The sequence below is a fragment of the Aethalodelphis obliquidens genome, unplaced genomic scaffold, assembly GCF_003676395.1.
Source record: "Aethalodelphis obliquidens isolate GAN/ISIS:26980383/991018 unplaced genomic scaffold, ASM367639v1 scaffold3, whole genome shotgun sequence".
Taxonomy (NCBI): Eukaryota; Metazoa; Chordata; class Mammalia; order Artiodactyla; family Delphinidae; genus Aethalodelphis; species Aethalodelphis obliquidens.
Genome location: NW_020837947.1, coordinates 50,710,842 through 50,723,095, shown reverse-complemented (window position 1 = coordinate 50,723,095; position 12,254 = coordinate 50,710,842). Strand labels below are relative to the sequence as shown.

General features: G+C 42.0%; 1 protein-coding gene across 7 annotated transcripts in view; it reads right to left on the bottom strand.

Moving 5' to 3' along the window:
- Positions 1 to 12,254, bottom strand: part of SCML4 (Scm polycomb group protein like 4) — a 105,015-nt gene that overhangs the window by 15,763 nt on the left and 76,998 nt on the right. The window contains exon 1 of one of the 7 annotated variants that reach the window (XM_027089356.1): positions 7,716 to 8,232. The exons of 5 other annotated variants lie outside the window; for them this stretch is intronic. In XM_027089356.1, the coding sequence (XP_026945157.1) occupies positions 7,716 to 7,752 (37 nt within the window). In that variant the 5' untranslated portion in view covers positions 7,753 to 8,232. Of the gene's footprint in view, positions 1 to 4,962; positions 6,502 to 7,715; positions 8,233 to 12,254 lie in introns of those variants that run through there. One more of the 7 variants, XM_027089362.1, reaches the window with a different exon arrangement.

Below are 12,254 nucleotides of genomic sequence, written 5' to 3'. Positions count from 1 at the left end.
TAAAAAGAAGAACATTCTCAAATTAATAACCTAATCTTCCTCATTAAGATACTGGGAGGAAAAGGGCAAACTAAACTTAAAGCAAGCAGAAGGAAGAAAATAATAAAGATTAGAGTGAAAATTAAAGAGAATAGAAAAATAGAGAAAAATCAAAGAAACCAAAAGCTGGCTCTTCGAAAAGATCAACAAAATTGGCAAACTTTTAGCTAGATTGGCTGAGAAAAGAAGAGAGAAGACTCAAATTGCTAGAATCAGAAATGAAAGAGATGACATTAAAACCAATCTCACAGAAATAAAATGGATTATTAAGAAATATTACAAACAATTCTATGCCAATCAGTTAGGTAACTTAGAAGAAATGGACAAACTATCAAAACTGACAAAAAGAAATAGACAATCTGAATAGACCTATAACAATTAAAGAGATTAAATTAGTCATCAAAAAACAAAGAAATCCCAGGCTCGGATGGCTTCATAGGTGAATTCTACCAAGTATTTAAAGAAAAATTAAAACCAATTCTTCACAAATTCTTCCAAAAAGTAAAAAAAAGAGTGCTATGGACTGAATTGTGTCCCCCTCAAATGTTCATATGTTGAAGCCCTAGCCCCCATTGCAACTATATTTGGAGAGAGGGTCCATAAGGAGGAAATAGAGGTTAAGTAAGGTCTTAAGGGTAAGACCTCAACCTGATAGGACTGGTTAAAAAGAAAGTACTGACAAGAAAAGGAAGAGACATGAGAGAGCTCTCTCCCTCTTCACACACATGTACAGAGATGAGGCAACGTGAAGACACAGAAAGTGGCTGTCCACTAGCCAGGAAGAGAAGTATCACCAGAAACTAACCCTGATGACACCTTGATCTCAGACTTTTAGCCTCTAGAATTGTGAGAAAATAAATTCTGTTGTTAAAGCTACCTAGTATGTGGTATTCTGTTATGGCAGCCAGGCAGACTAATATAAGGAGGGAATACTTCCCAACTCATTCTATGAGAACACTAATACCCTGATACCAAAACTAGACAAAGTCATCACAAGAGAACTACAGATCAATGTCTCATTAATATGGATGCAAAAATTCTCAACAATATACTAGCAAAACAAATCCTTAACATACAAAATGACTTATACATCATGATCAAGTAGGATTTGTTTCAGGAATGCAGGGTTGCTTTAACATCTGAAAATCAATTAATGTAATATGTGATATCGACACAATAAAAAACAAAGATCATGTGATTATCTCAATAGATGCAGAAAAAGCGTTTGAAAAAATCCAACATTGTTTCATGAGAAAAACACTCAACACACTAGGAATAGAAGGGAACTTCCTCAGGCTGAAAAAGGGCATCCATAATAAAACCTACACTTAACATCGTAGTTAATGGTGAAAGACCGGATGCTTTTCTTCCTAAGATCAGGAACAACACAAAGATGTCTCTATTCTTGCTACTTCTATTCCACATTGTATTGGAGGTTCCAGCCAGGGCAAGTAGGTAAGCATCTAATTTGGGAAGGAAGAAGTAAAACTATCTCTTGTATGTAAAAAATTCTAAGGAATCCAATAACACACTTTTATTAATTGAAATTAATAAATGAATTCAGTAAAGTTACAGGATACAAAATTAATATGCAAATATCAATTGTACTTTTATATATTTGCATTAAACAATATGAAAATGAAATTGGGGAAAGAATTCAATTTATAATAGTATTAAAAAGAATAAAATACTGAGGAATAAATTTAACAAAAGCAGTATAAAACTTATGTTCTAAAAATTACAAAACATTATTGAAAGAAATTAAAGAAGATCTAAATACTTAATTGGAAAAAATTCCATGTTTATGAATCAGAGGACTTAATATTATTAAGATTATTACCATCTTACACCCTAAATTCATCTATGGATTGAATGCAATTCTTGTCAGAATCTCAGCTGACTTCTTTGTAGAAATTGACAAGCTGATTCTAAAACTCATATGGATTTTCAAGGAACCATAAATAGCCAAAACAATAACGGAAAAAGAAGAATAAAGTAGAGTAGTCACACTTCCCAATTTCAAAATTTACTACAAAGCAATGGTAACAAAGACAGTGTGGTACTGACTTAAGGAGAGACATATAGAACAATGGAATAGAGTTGAGAGTCCAGAAATAAACCTATGTGTCATGTTCAACTGATTTTCAATGAAGGTGCCAAGATCATTCAATAGGAAAAGAATAGTCTTTTCAACAACTGATGCTTGGACAACTGGATATCTGCATGCAAAACAATGAAGTTGGACCCTTACTTCATACCATATACAAAAATTAACTTGAAATGGATCAAAGACCTAAATGTAAGAGCAAAAACTTATAAAACTCTTAGAAGGAAATATAGGGGTAAATCTTTACGACCTTGGGTTTGACAAGGTATTATTAGATTTGACATCAAAGGCATGAGCAACAAAAGAAAAAATAGACATATTGAATTTATCAAAATTTAAAACTTTTGCATTTTGAAAGACACTATCAAGAAAGTGAAAAGAAAACCCACAGAATGTGAGAAATTACTTGCAAATCATACCTCTGATAAAGAATTCATATCCAGAGTATATTAAAAAAACTCTTACAACTCAACAATCAAAAGACAAATAACCCAATTTTAAAATGGGCTTGAATGGACATTTTCCCAAAGAAGATAGACAGATAGCCAATAAGCACATGAAAACTTGTTCTAAATCATTAGTCATTGGGGAATGCAAATCAAAACCACAATGAGGAACCACTTCACACTCACTAGGATGGTTATAATCAAAAAGTCAGATGATAGCAAGTGTTGGTGACTGTAGAGAAATTGGAACCCTCACACACTGCTGGTGGGAATGTAAAATGATGCAGCCTCTTTGGAAAACAGTCTGGCTCTTCCTCAAATGGTTAAAAATAAATTCACCATACAACCCAGCAATTCTACTCCTAGGTGTGTGTGTATGTATGTGTGTGTATGGATATATATATATATGTGTATATATGTATGTATGTATATATATATATTCCCAAGAGAAATGAAATTTCCACATAAAAATTTATATATGAATGTTTACAGAAACACTATTCATAATAGCCAAAATGTGGAAATAACTCAAAAAACTGTCAACTGATGAATATATAAACAAAACATGGCATATGCATACAATGGAATAATTTCAGGCATAAAAAGGAATGAAGTACTGATCCGTGCTACAGTGTGAATGAGCCTTGAAATGTTATGCTAAGTAAAGAAACTGAGCCACAAAAGACCACATATCAAATGATTCCATTTGTATGAAATGTCCAGCATAGGCAAATCTATAGAGATAAAAGTAAATTAGTGGTTGCTTAGGATTTGGAGGTTGGGGGAATCGGGGTTGACTGGGGTGATAGTTGCACATATATTAAAAACCATTGAATAATACACTTTAAATGGGTGAATTGTATGATGTATGAATTATATCTCCATAAAGCTGCTTTTAAAAACTCATTGTGGAGGCCCAGTGTTTGGCTGTAAACACATTTTTGAGAGTGTTGTACAGTCAAATCCAACACTGCTTTGGCCACTTGGACACAGGAAAACTGAGCAGCAAAGGGTAGGCATGCATGCTCTGTGCCTCATGCTTTGTGGCTAATGCAGTGCTGAACGATGTCTTCAGGAACCTGGAACTCTGCACCTTCCCCTAGATGGCCTCTATTGCATCTTCCCTCCTGGTCAGAAGACATCAGCAGGAAGGACCTGGCTATGGAGCTAGATACTAGGCTGCTTCTTGAATGGAGCGAGGAAGAGGAAGACTAACATATTTTGAGCACCTACTATGGGCCAGCACATTCCAAGCAAGTGAGCAGGAAGCCTGCCATTATATTCCCTTCATTGAAAAGTTTCCATAGTCTGGGATACTAATCCTTTTTGTGTCCCCAGTGTCTGGCATGGTGCTTGGCATTCAGAAGGCTCTCAATAAATATTAAGTAGACATTTGGGCAGTGAGGCTGCTGTTACACAGAAGACATGTTAAAATTCAGATTATAAAGAACTAAATATAAATTCTTCATGTAGATGCACGGTAAACAATGAAAAAAATCTAAAACATTTATTCTGTTTATTAAATATATTAAATCTAAATTAAATATGCCTATGGAAGTCTGATAGTCTAAGGTAGGGAATGCAGATATTCACCAATCTGCACTACAGCTGGAAAATAGAGATGCAGATGGAACATTGTTCCCCTATGACCACATGTGGAAATGGGGAACAAGGGAATATGGACCTTATTGGTTTAAAAACTACAGACAACCATGGGTGAGATCAAAGGTAATAAAAGCCAGCTTCTGGGCTATGATCCAAATGAATTCATCAGAAAGTAAAACCGACTTGAGAGAGCGTCAAGCAATAGCCCTCTACCCAGCAAAGGATGTGACAGTGATTCCAAAGGCGGCCAGGTGGACAGCCATGGAAACAGATCACTAAGCCCCAGCCGCGGTCCTACACAGCCTGTAGCTCCCAGGAAGCCTGGGAGTGATTAGCACGTTCAGGTGCACACATCAGGGTGCCATTCAGAATTGACAGATGCATCTGCTCAAACCCGATTAACGCAGCCTTTTCCTCACCTTTATAAATAGGGGTGCTGACACTTACATCATACCTGAGTGTAAAAATGGCTGATACAATGAAGGCCATCATTATTCAACCCCAGGACTGAAAAGGACCTTCACAGAGCACCCGGCTCAGCATTTCCCCGAGTGTTAAAATGTGTTGCGCTGGCCCACCAGGGGATGATTCTCGGCGGCACTTAGGTGTATTAGTTTCCTAAGGCTGCAGAAATTCCCACAGATTTGGTGACTTAAAACAACAGAAATATATTCTCTCCCACTTCTGGAGGCTACAGTTCTGAAATCAAGGTGTCGTCAGGGCCATGCTCTCTGCAGGCTCTAGAAGATCCTTTTTTGCCTCTACCTGCTTCTGGTGATAGTCAATGATCCGTGGTGTTCCTTGGCTGCAGACACACCACTCCAATTTCTGCCTCTGTGGTCACATGGCGTTCTCCCTTTTTGTCTGTGTCTGGGTCCAAATTTCCCTCTATAAGGACATCAGTCGTTGGATTAGCGCCCATAATCCAGTGTGACCTCAACTTGATTACCTCTGCATAGACCCTATTTCCAAAGAAGGTCCCTTTCACAGGTACCTGCGGTTAGGACTTGAACATGTATGTTTTTGGAGGACACAAAAACAGGTGAACGTTATTTTATTACAGTCATATATTTTAGTGCACAGCAATAAAATATAGTTAGCTCATCAAACTATGATTTCACTGATAAGGTATCACTGCTTAAGATGACTAAAGGCTACGGTTAAAAGAAATGAATCCATTTCAAGGAATATCTTGAGTAAACACTTCTATCGGTTTTAGTCAGACATAGCAAAAATTGTGAAGGTGGTAAATTAACGGTGGAATGCCTTGAGCTTGCCCCAAATTCTCTTTTCAGGCAGGGTGTTATTTGGAGCAGAAAATAAATTAAATAACTGAGCCTCTTATTTAAAAGCTTCCCCAAAAGAGATCTTACAATCTCCTCACAGTTAGGTCATTGTGCCACAAACCTCATTGCCTGAAATGTCTTCCTTACACCTAACCCCAATTCCTCTTGCTTCAGTTAAAACGATGACTGCTGGGTACCTACCCTTTATACTATTAAAACCATTAAGTCATCCAACATACAGGTAAGATGAATTTAATAAAGTGTGGCGCGTGAATTGTTTGTTACCCAAAACCACTATTTAAAGTTGGTAAAAAACAAAAACAAAAAGGACCAAATCTCCTTGGAGAGAGAACTACACTTTTCAAGCAGTTTTGTGGCTGACTGGTGAGTGAACACCAGATGGGGCCAGCAGACCTGGGATCATCTGCGGAGAGTGCCCTGCGTGGATCCGATTCCCGCACACAGACTTGTGTTAAACCACAGGGCTGACAGATTAAGACGTTCCCAGTCTTTTTTCCTGGATTCTTAGAAAATCCCTTCTCATCTGAAACGAGCTACCTTGTCACCCTGGCACCTCTCATTAAACAAGAGGATCCAGCCCAGCCTCTATTTAAGGCCGTTTCATCGTTGTGCACACCAGCTCAGCAAAGCAGGGTAAACAAGAGGCATTGTATGTGCTTCTCTTCTATAACCCCCTGCCTCTATCCAAGACACTAAGGATGCCACTTATAAATCATTAAATCTTTCCTCCAGAAAAAGGATTAATCTGCTTTCATACGATCACAAGGGCATGCTTAAGTAGAAAGGCACAGGCACAAATGGCACATTCAAAGAAGGCTGCCACGTCTTCAAGGTCTGGTGTCTTAGGAACATTCAAAAGAGGCTGACGTGCCTTTTTCACCATAGCTAATCTGCTTGTGGACTATGGTTTCCCCAGCTGCTACGTATAAAGCCTGCCTATTAGGCTAAAAAATACTCTAGAAGACTTCAAACCCACTCAAGCCTCAAAGGATACCCCTTTGCTCCTGAACCTGAACCAGGTCTAAGCCTCCTTGTTTGGAGAACAAAGCTCTAGGGTCTGAGTCAGGAGTGTGTGGACTCCTCCCTCCACCCACACCCCTGCAGAGGCCTGGGGGACGCCCAGCACAGGCCATCCTGCTGCAGTTCTGGAGGATCAGCTGAGCACCTGGAAAGTGCAGAAACTCCAAAGAGAAGAGGAAGAGGCAGAGGGACAGGAAGGAGAAAGCCAAGAGCCAGAGAGAGAAAGAGAAAGTCCCAAAGCAGCGACAGCGGTCCAGGGAGGAAAGAGGGGCCCACTTGGGTGAGACTCCAGACACTGCTGCCGGAGGTTTAGTTCAGGGGGTGTTGGCCCCTTTTCAGGTAGGACACAAGAGCCAACTGCTCACAGTTAAGTGAGCTTGGACTGTTTAATTTATTTAAAGAATTTTAAATGGCACTTTACTTGGATTCTTTAACCAAATGAAGCCCTGAAAAGTGACAACACCACCGTCTGCAAAATTATTCTCAAGTAATCTCTCTGAGTGCAATAATAACCCTAAATCCCAGAGTCTCAGACACTGTTCTTCCCAGCACTAAACAGTTCTCTCTCTCTCTCTCTCTCTCTCTCACACACACACACACACACACACACAGACACACACACTCTCTCTCTCTCTCACCCTCCACTCCCCTTTCCTCATATCAGTCACAACGTCCCAGCTGAAGGAGCAGCTGCACAGAGTGAACCCTTTCTACAATCAGCTCTGCTACCTTCCCCCAGGCTGAAAGCCATTGCCTCTCTTGGGATTGATTGCCAGCGGGTCTGCCTAGCCCAGCAGGCCACGTGACCCTGCTCAGGCTGACAAGAAGGTCAGACCACTGGACCAGTGTCCAGAGGGCTCCGTGTGTGAGCGCCTTGGCTCTGCTGTTTAAAGAGATAGCGGCACCACGGATCCCTAGCCCTGAACCCCAGATGAGAAAAGGAAGTAACAGAGTCGGCCTGATAACACCGCCACGTGAATAACCGTGGAATAACTATTCCCCTCTGCTTAACCAGGTGCCACCACCTAAGGAGCACAGCCAGTGAGTTCAGGAATGCAGGGAAAGAGACCTGCAAGGAGAGAAGCAGAAAGAGGAAGGGGGGCAGGAGGGAGAAGGGCCAGGAGACACTAGCAGGTCCCAGTAGAGCTGCCCCTCCCCTGCTCAGAGCCGGACCTGGGCTTCACTTCCTACCTTGAGTGGTTGGGTCTCTGCCACCAGGCAGCTGCATGCACGCTTCTCGCCAGCACCGCTGCCAGCGCCCAGCGCGTGCTCAGCTGTGGGCGGCAGGGAGGCCCTCGGCGGGACTCCTCGGTGTCCGAAACAAGCAGATTTCCTCTCTGCCCTCCTGCCGCCTTTCACTGCGGTTCTTGTGGAGGTCTGCAGGTTTCTTTTACTCCGGCTCGGTCCCGCCCCTTGTTCTGGCTCAGATAAGCTCATCACGTTTTCCCTTAGGGCCCCCTATGGCCTCTTGTCCCAGCCTTCCTGGTTCAAAGGGCACCAGGCCACACCACCCATGAGGCTTAGCCTTTCGTTCTCTTCAATTAAATTTTCCATTAACTTGGTCTCTGGCCAGTATAGATTTTCTCTTCAAGCTCGTCTCTAAGTACAGATCACTCAGCCCTCAGAATCAACCTTATAACTCCTCTTGGGTCCATTTAAGTACATTTATACTTTCCCCCTGACACCTGAACTTCTTTAATCCTTTCCAATGTTGCTGGTTTGCCTGAGACTTTGTCTTTAAGATTTCCTCTTGTGGAAATTTTGCCCAAAGGCGATTTTGCCCAGTGTCAGCCGTTTGAGAATAGTGAATGCCCTCTCAGTCTCCAGAGGAGAGCAGGTTCCCTAACCACCATCTCTGTGGTCTTTTCTTTGCGGCTTTGCCAAGCCTCTACCCCAAGGCTTAAGGGAATGAGTTCCCAGAAGGCGGGGGAGGGTGAGAGTGTGGGACCTCCCACGGTCAAGCTCTGTTTCCTCAATAGCCCCCCCTCTTTTTGGTCTTTCATAGAACTCTGGGGAAATTTAAAGTGACCCTTAATCAGGAAAATGTTGGAGTCCCTGGAATAGAGAACACCATATAACTTTTGGTTCTAAATGGACATCCTAATTTTTAGGAAGGCTTTCCCGTATTTCTCAAGTGGGTGAAGCAGGCTGCCATGGTGTGAGCTCTGTGGAGAGGCCTATATGGCAAGGAACCAATGGCTTGTGGGAAATGGAATCCTGCCAACAACCATATGAATGAGCTAGGAAGTAGATCCTGCCCTAGTTGAACTCTGGGATGCTTGCAGCCTTGTGAAAGACCCAGAGCCAGGGGACCAAGTTAAGCTGCACCTGAATTCCTGAGCCACAGAAACTGTGAGATAATAAATGTTATTTTAAGCCACTAAGTTTTGGGGTAATTTGTCACACAGCAATAGATAAATAATACAGGTGGGAAAGGGGAATTTGTTTAATTCCTCTTGACTCTGCATATCTAGGTTGGAAGTTGTAACTATTAATTCGGTAGCAGCTAGGATGTATCTGCTATAGAATATCTAATTCTCTGTCAGGAAGTTCATGGGATTTTTTTTTTTCCCCAAAATCAAAGGGTTTGCTACTTATGTCTGAGACCCAGAAACTACCAACTAATAGGAGAAAGCTCATGGAGTTTATCTTAGAAGGCTACTGGTTTCCAAAGTTGCTTCAATTCCTCTTGGCATGGTTTGCCAATTTAACCCAGTTCTGATGCATGGTCAGTAGATACTGGTGTGGATAACTTGCAGATATTACCTTAGGACCCACCACAGGGGCTCAGGGTATTAGTCCAGAGGAGCAGCCCAAGGATAGAGTCTCCAATTACAGCTCCTCTGGGCCCTGGAGATTTTGGGATGGCCAAATCTCATATACTTGATCCTTTGTTTCCATCAGTCCTTGTGCTTTCAGTGTTCTGATGTATAAACCAGAGACCTTGGTCACCATCTCCTTGGATCTCCTTACAGACCTTGCCCATTCCCTAACATCTACTCTTCCATCAAGGCAGGAGCCTCTTTGGACAGGCCTGCCAGAAACACAGAGGGCCTTGCGCACCTGACTCAGCTGTCCCCAGCATCGTCCCCGGTTCAAGAGTGGCTCATGGGGGATTGATGGGTAGGGATGTCACATTAAGGACAGTTTCATGGAACAAAGGGGAAGATTTCCAGTAGATTTCTTTATTTGAAGAGAGGCATGGGGGGGCAGGGGTAGGGCTGTCTTTCAGAGAATTCCTGAGACCAGCCTTGTAGGAAGAAAGGGTTCATACCGCCTATTTTTTGGCAGCCTCTTTTCCTCCTCCACACTCCCTCCTAGAAGGAGCTCTCCCAAACAGTAGAAAACCTACTGGGGATTTACCACCATCATCATTCTGTTCCTCACGTCTTTGGTGTTGGCATCTTTAATCCACAAAATGACTTTCTTTGTGATCTTGGACAAGTGGAGCATTATCTTCATTTCTTTTTGTGTCATTTTAATGTATATACTTTCTATTAAAATATTACCAAATTGGTCACCATGATTCAATAGTAGCCTATTTATCCCATATTTAAAGTACCTTGGGAGGTTCCAACAACTTAATTGGAACATTCATTCATTCATTCATTTAACCAATAATTATTGAATCCTTGTGCTTCCTCAATATCTACAGGATTCAAAAGAGAACCAAATCATTACAGCACAAAGGGATCTAATAAATTACTGAGCATTGTGAAAATCTATTTCAAATTCTACAAAACCCAGTGTTTTCCTTAGAAGTTACATTTTTCCCTTTTAGCTCAACGTTTTTTGTTTTGTTTTGTTCTGTTTTTTAGCTCAATGTTTTAAAATAGGTACAGATATTATACTTTAATGAATGATATCACTAAAAATATGATAAACAGCTTTTCCTAAATGAACTCATATTGGCACACAGGCAGAGCTAAGATCAGGAATTCTACACTGGCAAACACTCCCTATTCCATGCTGTAAGAGCTCTGGCTGGGCTTCTCCTGGACCTACCTGTCCAAAAATATAGGAAGGCCTTTTATATTTGCTGCCGAACTTGCGGACGTTCTTCTTTTCATCTTTCCATCAAAACTTTCTGCAAAGATTCTTAAGAACTGAGCTTGACACTGATACTTTGTTCTCCTTCCAAATGACCCCCTTTCCAATGCATGGCTTGAGAACCAGAGGGCTCATTTTGTTCACATGGCCCGTGGCTATGACAGGGTGAGCATAGCTCTGCAATATTCTAATCATTGGCCTGCACATGCCTTCCTTCATTTCTTTTTTTCCCCCATCATTTCATATATTATTTAAAATACCAGGTCAAACCACGCCTAGTGTCGGTGGAGTAGGCCACTTTGTGTGGGTTTTGTAGGGATGAGAAAGTTCTCCTGGTGTCCAGGATGATAGGCTCTGCCTGTCCTGTGGATGTCGTCTAGCAACGATGTAGCTAGGGCACAAAGATAAGGATGAGACACTCCTTGGGGCCAAGATATTAACCCAGAAGGAGAAAAGATAATTGATGTCCCTGGAGTGCAGTTTCTGCCTAGATTTTGCTAAGTGGGCATTTGTGTTCGTTTTGTTCTTTTACATCTTTGCTAGAAGAAGTGACACAGGGGTACCACAAGCCACTTGTGAACATCCATTTTGTGTGGTCAGGCTTCTGAGCCAGAGAACAGGACACACACACACCCCAGCAAGTGTTGGGTAATGGGGCCCTACTGATAGGCTTGGGAGGAAAAGCAAAGGGCCAGGGAGGAGAAGATCTAGGCTCAGCTTCCACCCTGCTGCTGCCTTTCTGTGTGGCCTCAGCTCTGCAGGTATCACACGTAGAGGGAGCTCAGAAAATGTTTGCCAACTGATCATATGGATATTCCTGTATAATAGAACTCATGCCACTTGATAAGCTCTATTTCCTTTTAGAAATAAACAACCTTTTGGAAAGAGAGATAAGCTCTGGATAGTCATTCTCTGTAGAGCTATTACATTAGACAAATTTGTAGTTTAACAAGGAAGCAGATTTGATTTCTAGATGCTGGGTATGAAGGTTCAACCACAGCAGAACGTACCGTGCGTGTCTGTTACTCCAATAGTTTTCTGGTGCCTGGCTCCAAGACCACCAGCCAAGGAAGAAAACATCAAGTCTCAAGAACAAATGTCCTTTCTCATCTCCCACCCCCACCGTCTGTGTATCAAGAAAAGCTACTCAACAAAAAGTAAACAATTTGTTCCCATCATGTCAAACCTTCAAAAGGCAGGAAGCCAATCACTAAACTAGATCTTGCAAAAGAGTTCAGCTACCACATTTGTGGTTTCCAAAGAAGATTTCCCCAATGCTTGGTGAGCAGACAGTTTGTTCTGTTGTGTCGCATAGAATTCGAAACAGTAAATATTTACTGTGGACTTGTTACATCTCAGGCTCTGCTGGGGACTGCACGTCCCTGCCCTCAAGTCTACCTAGCAGGGAGACGAGGTCTGGACCCAGATTCTAGCAGTATAAGGCAGGGAGGGTATGTAAACAAGGGTCTGAGAGAACAGATCCCTAGGGTCTTCTAGGAATTCGGGGAAGCTTAGAGGGCAACAGAGACCCTGCTGCCGGTGGTGGTCAGGCCACACCAGGAAATGTGCCCATCATCATTCTTTCCTTTCTTTCACTCTCTTCCCCAGCACTGCAAACCTCCTCTTTCTCACCTGGATTTGCACATGTGCCACCGTGCCTGACTACTCTGCCCCCTCACG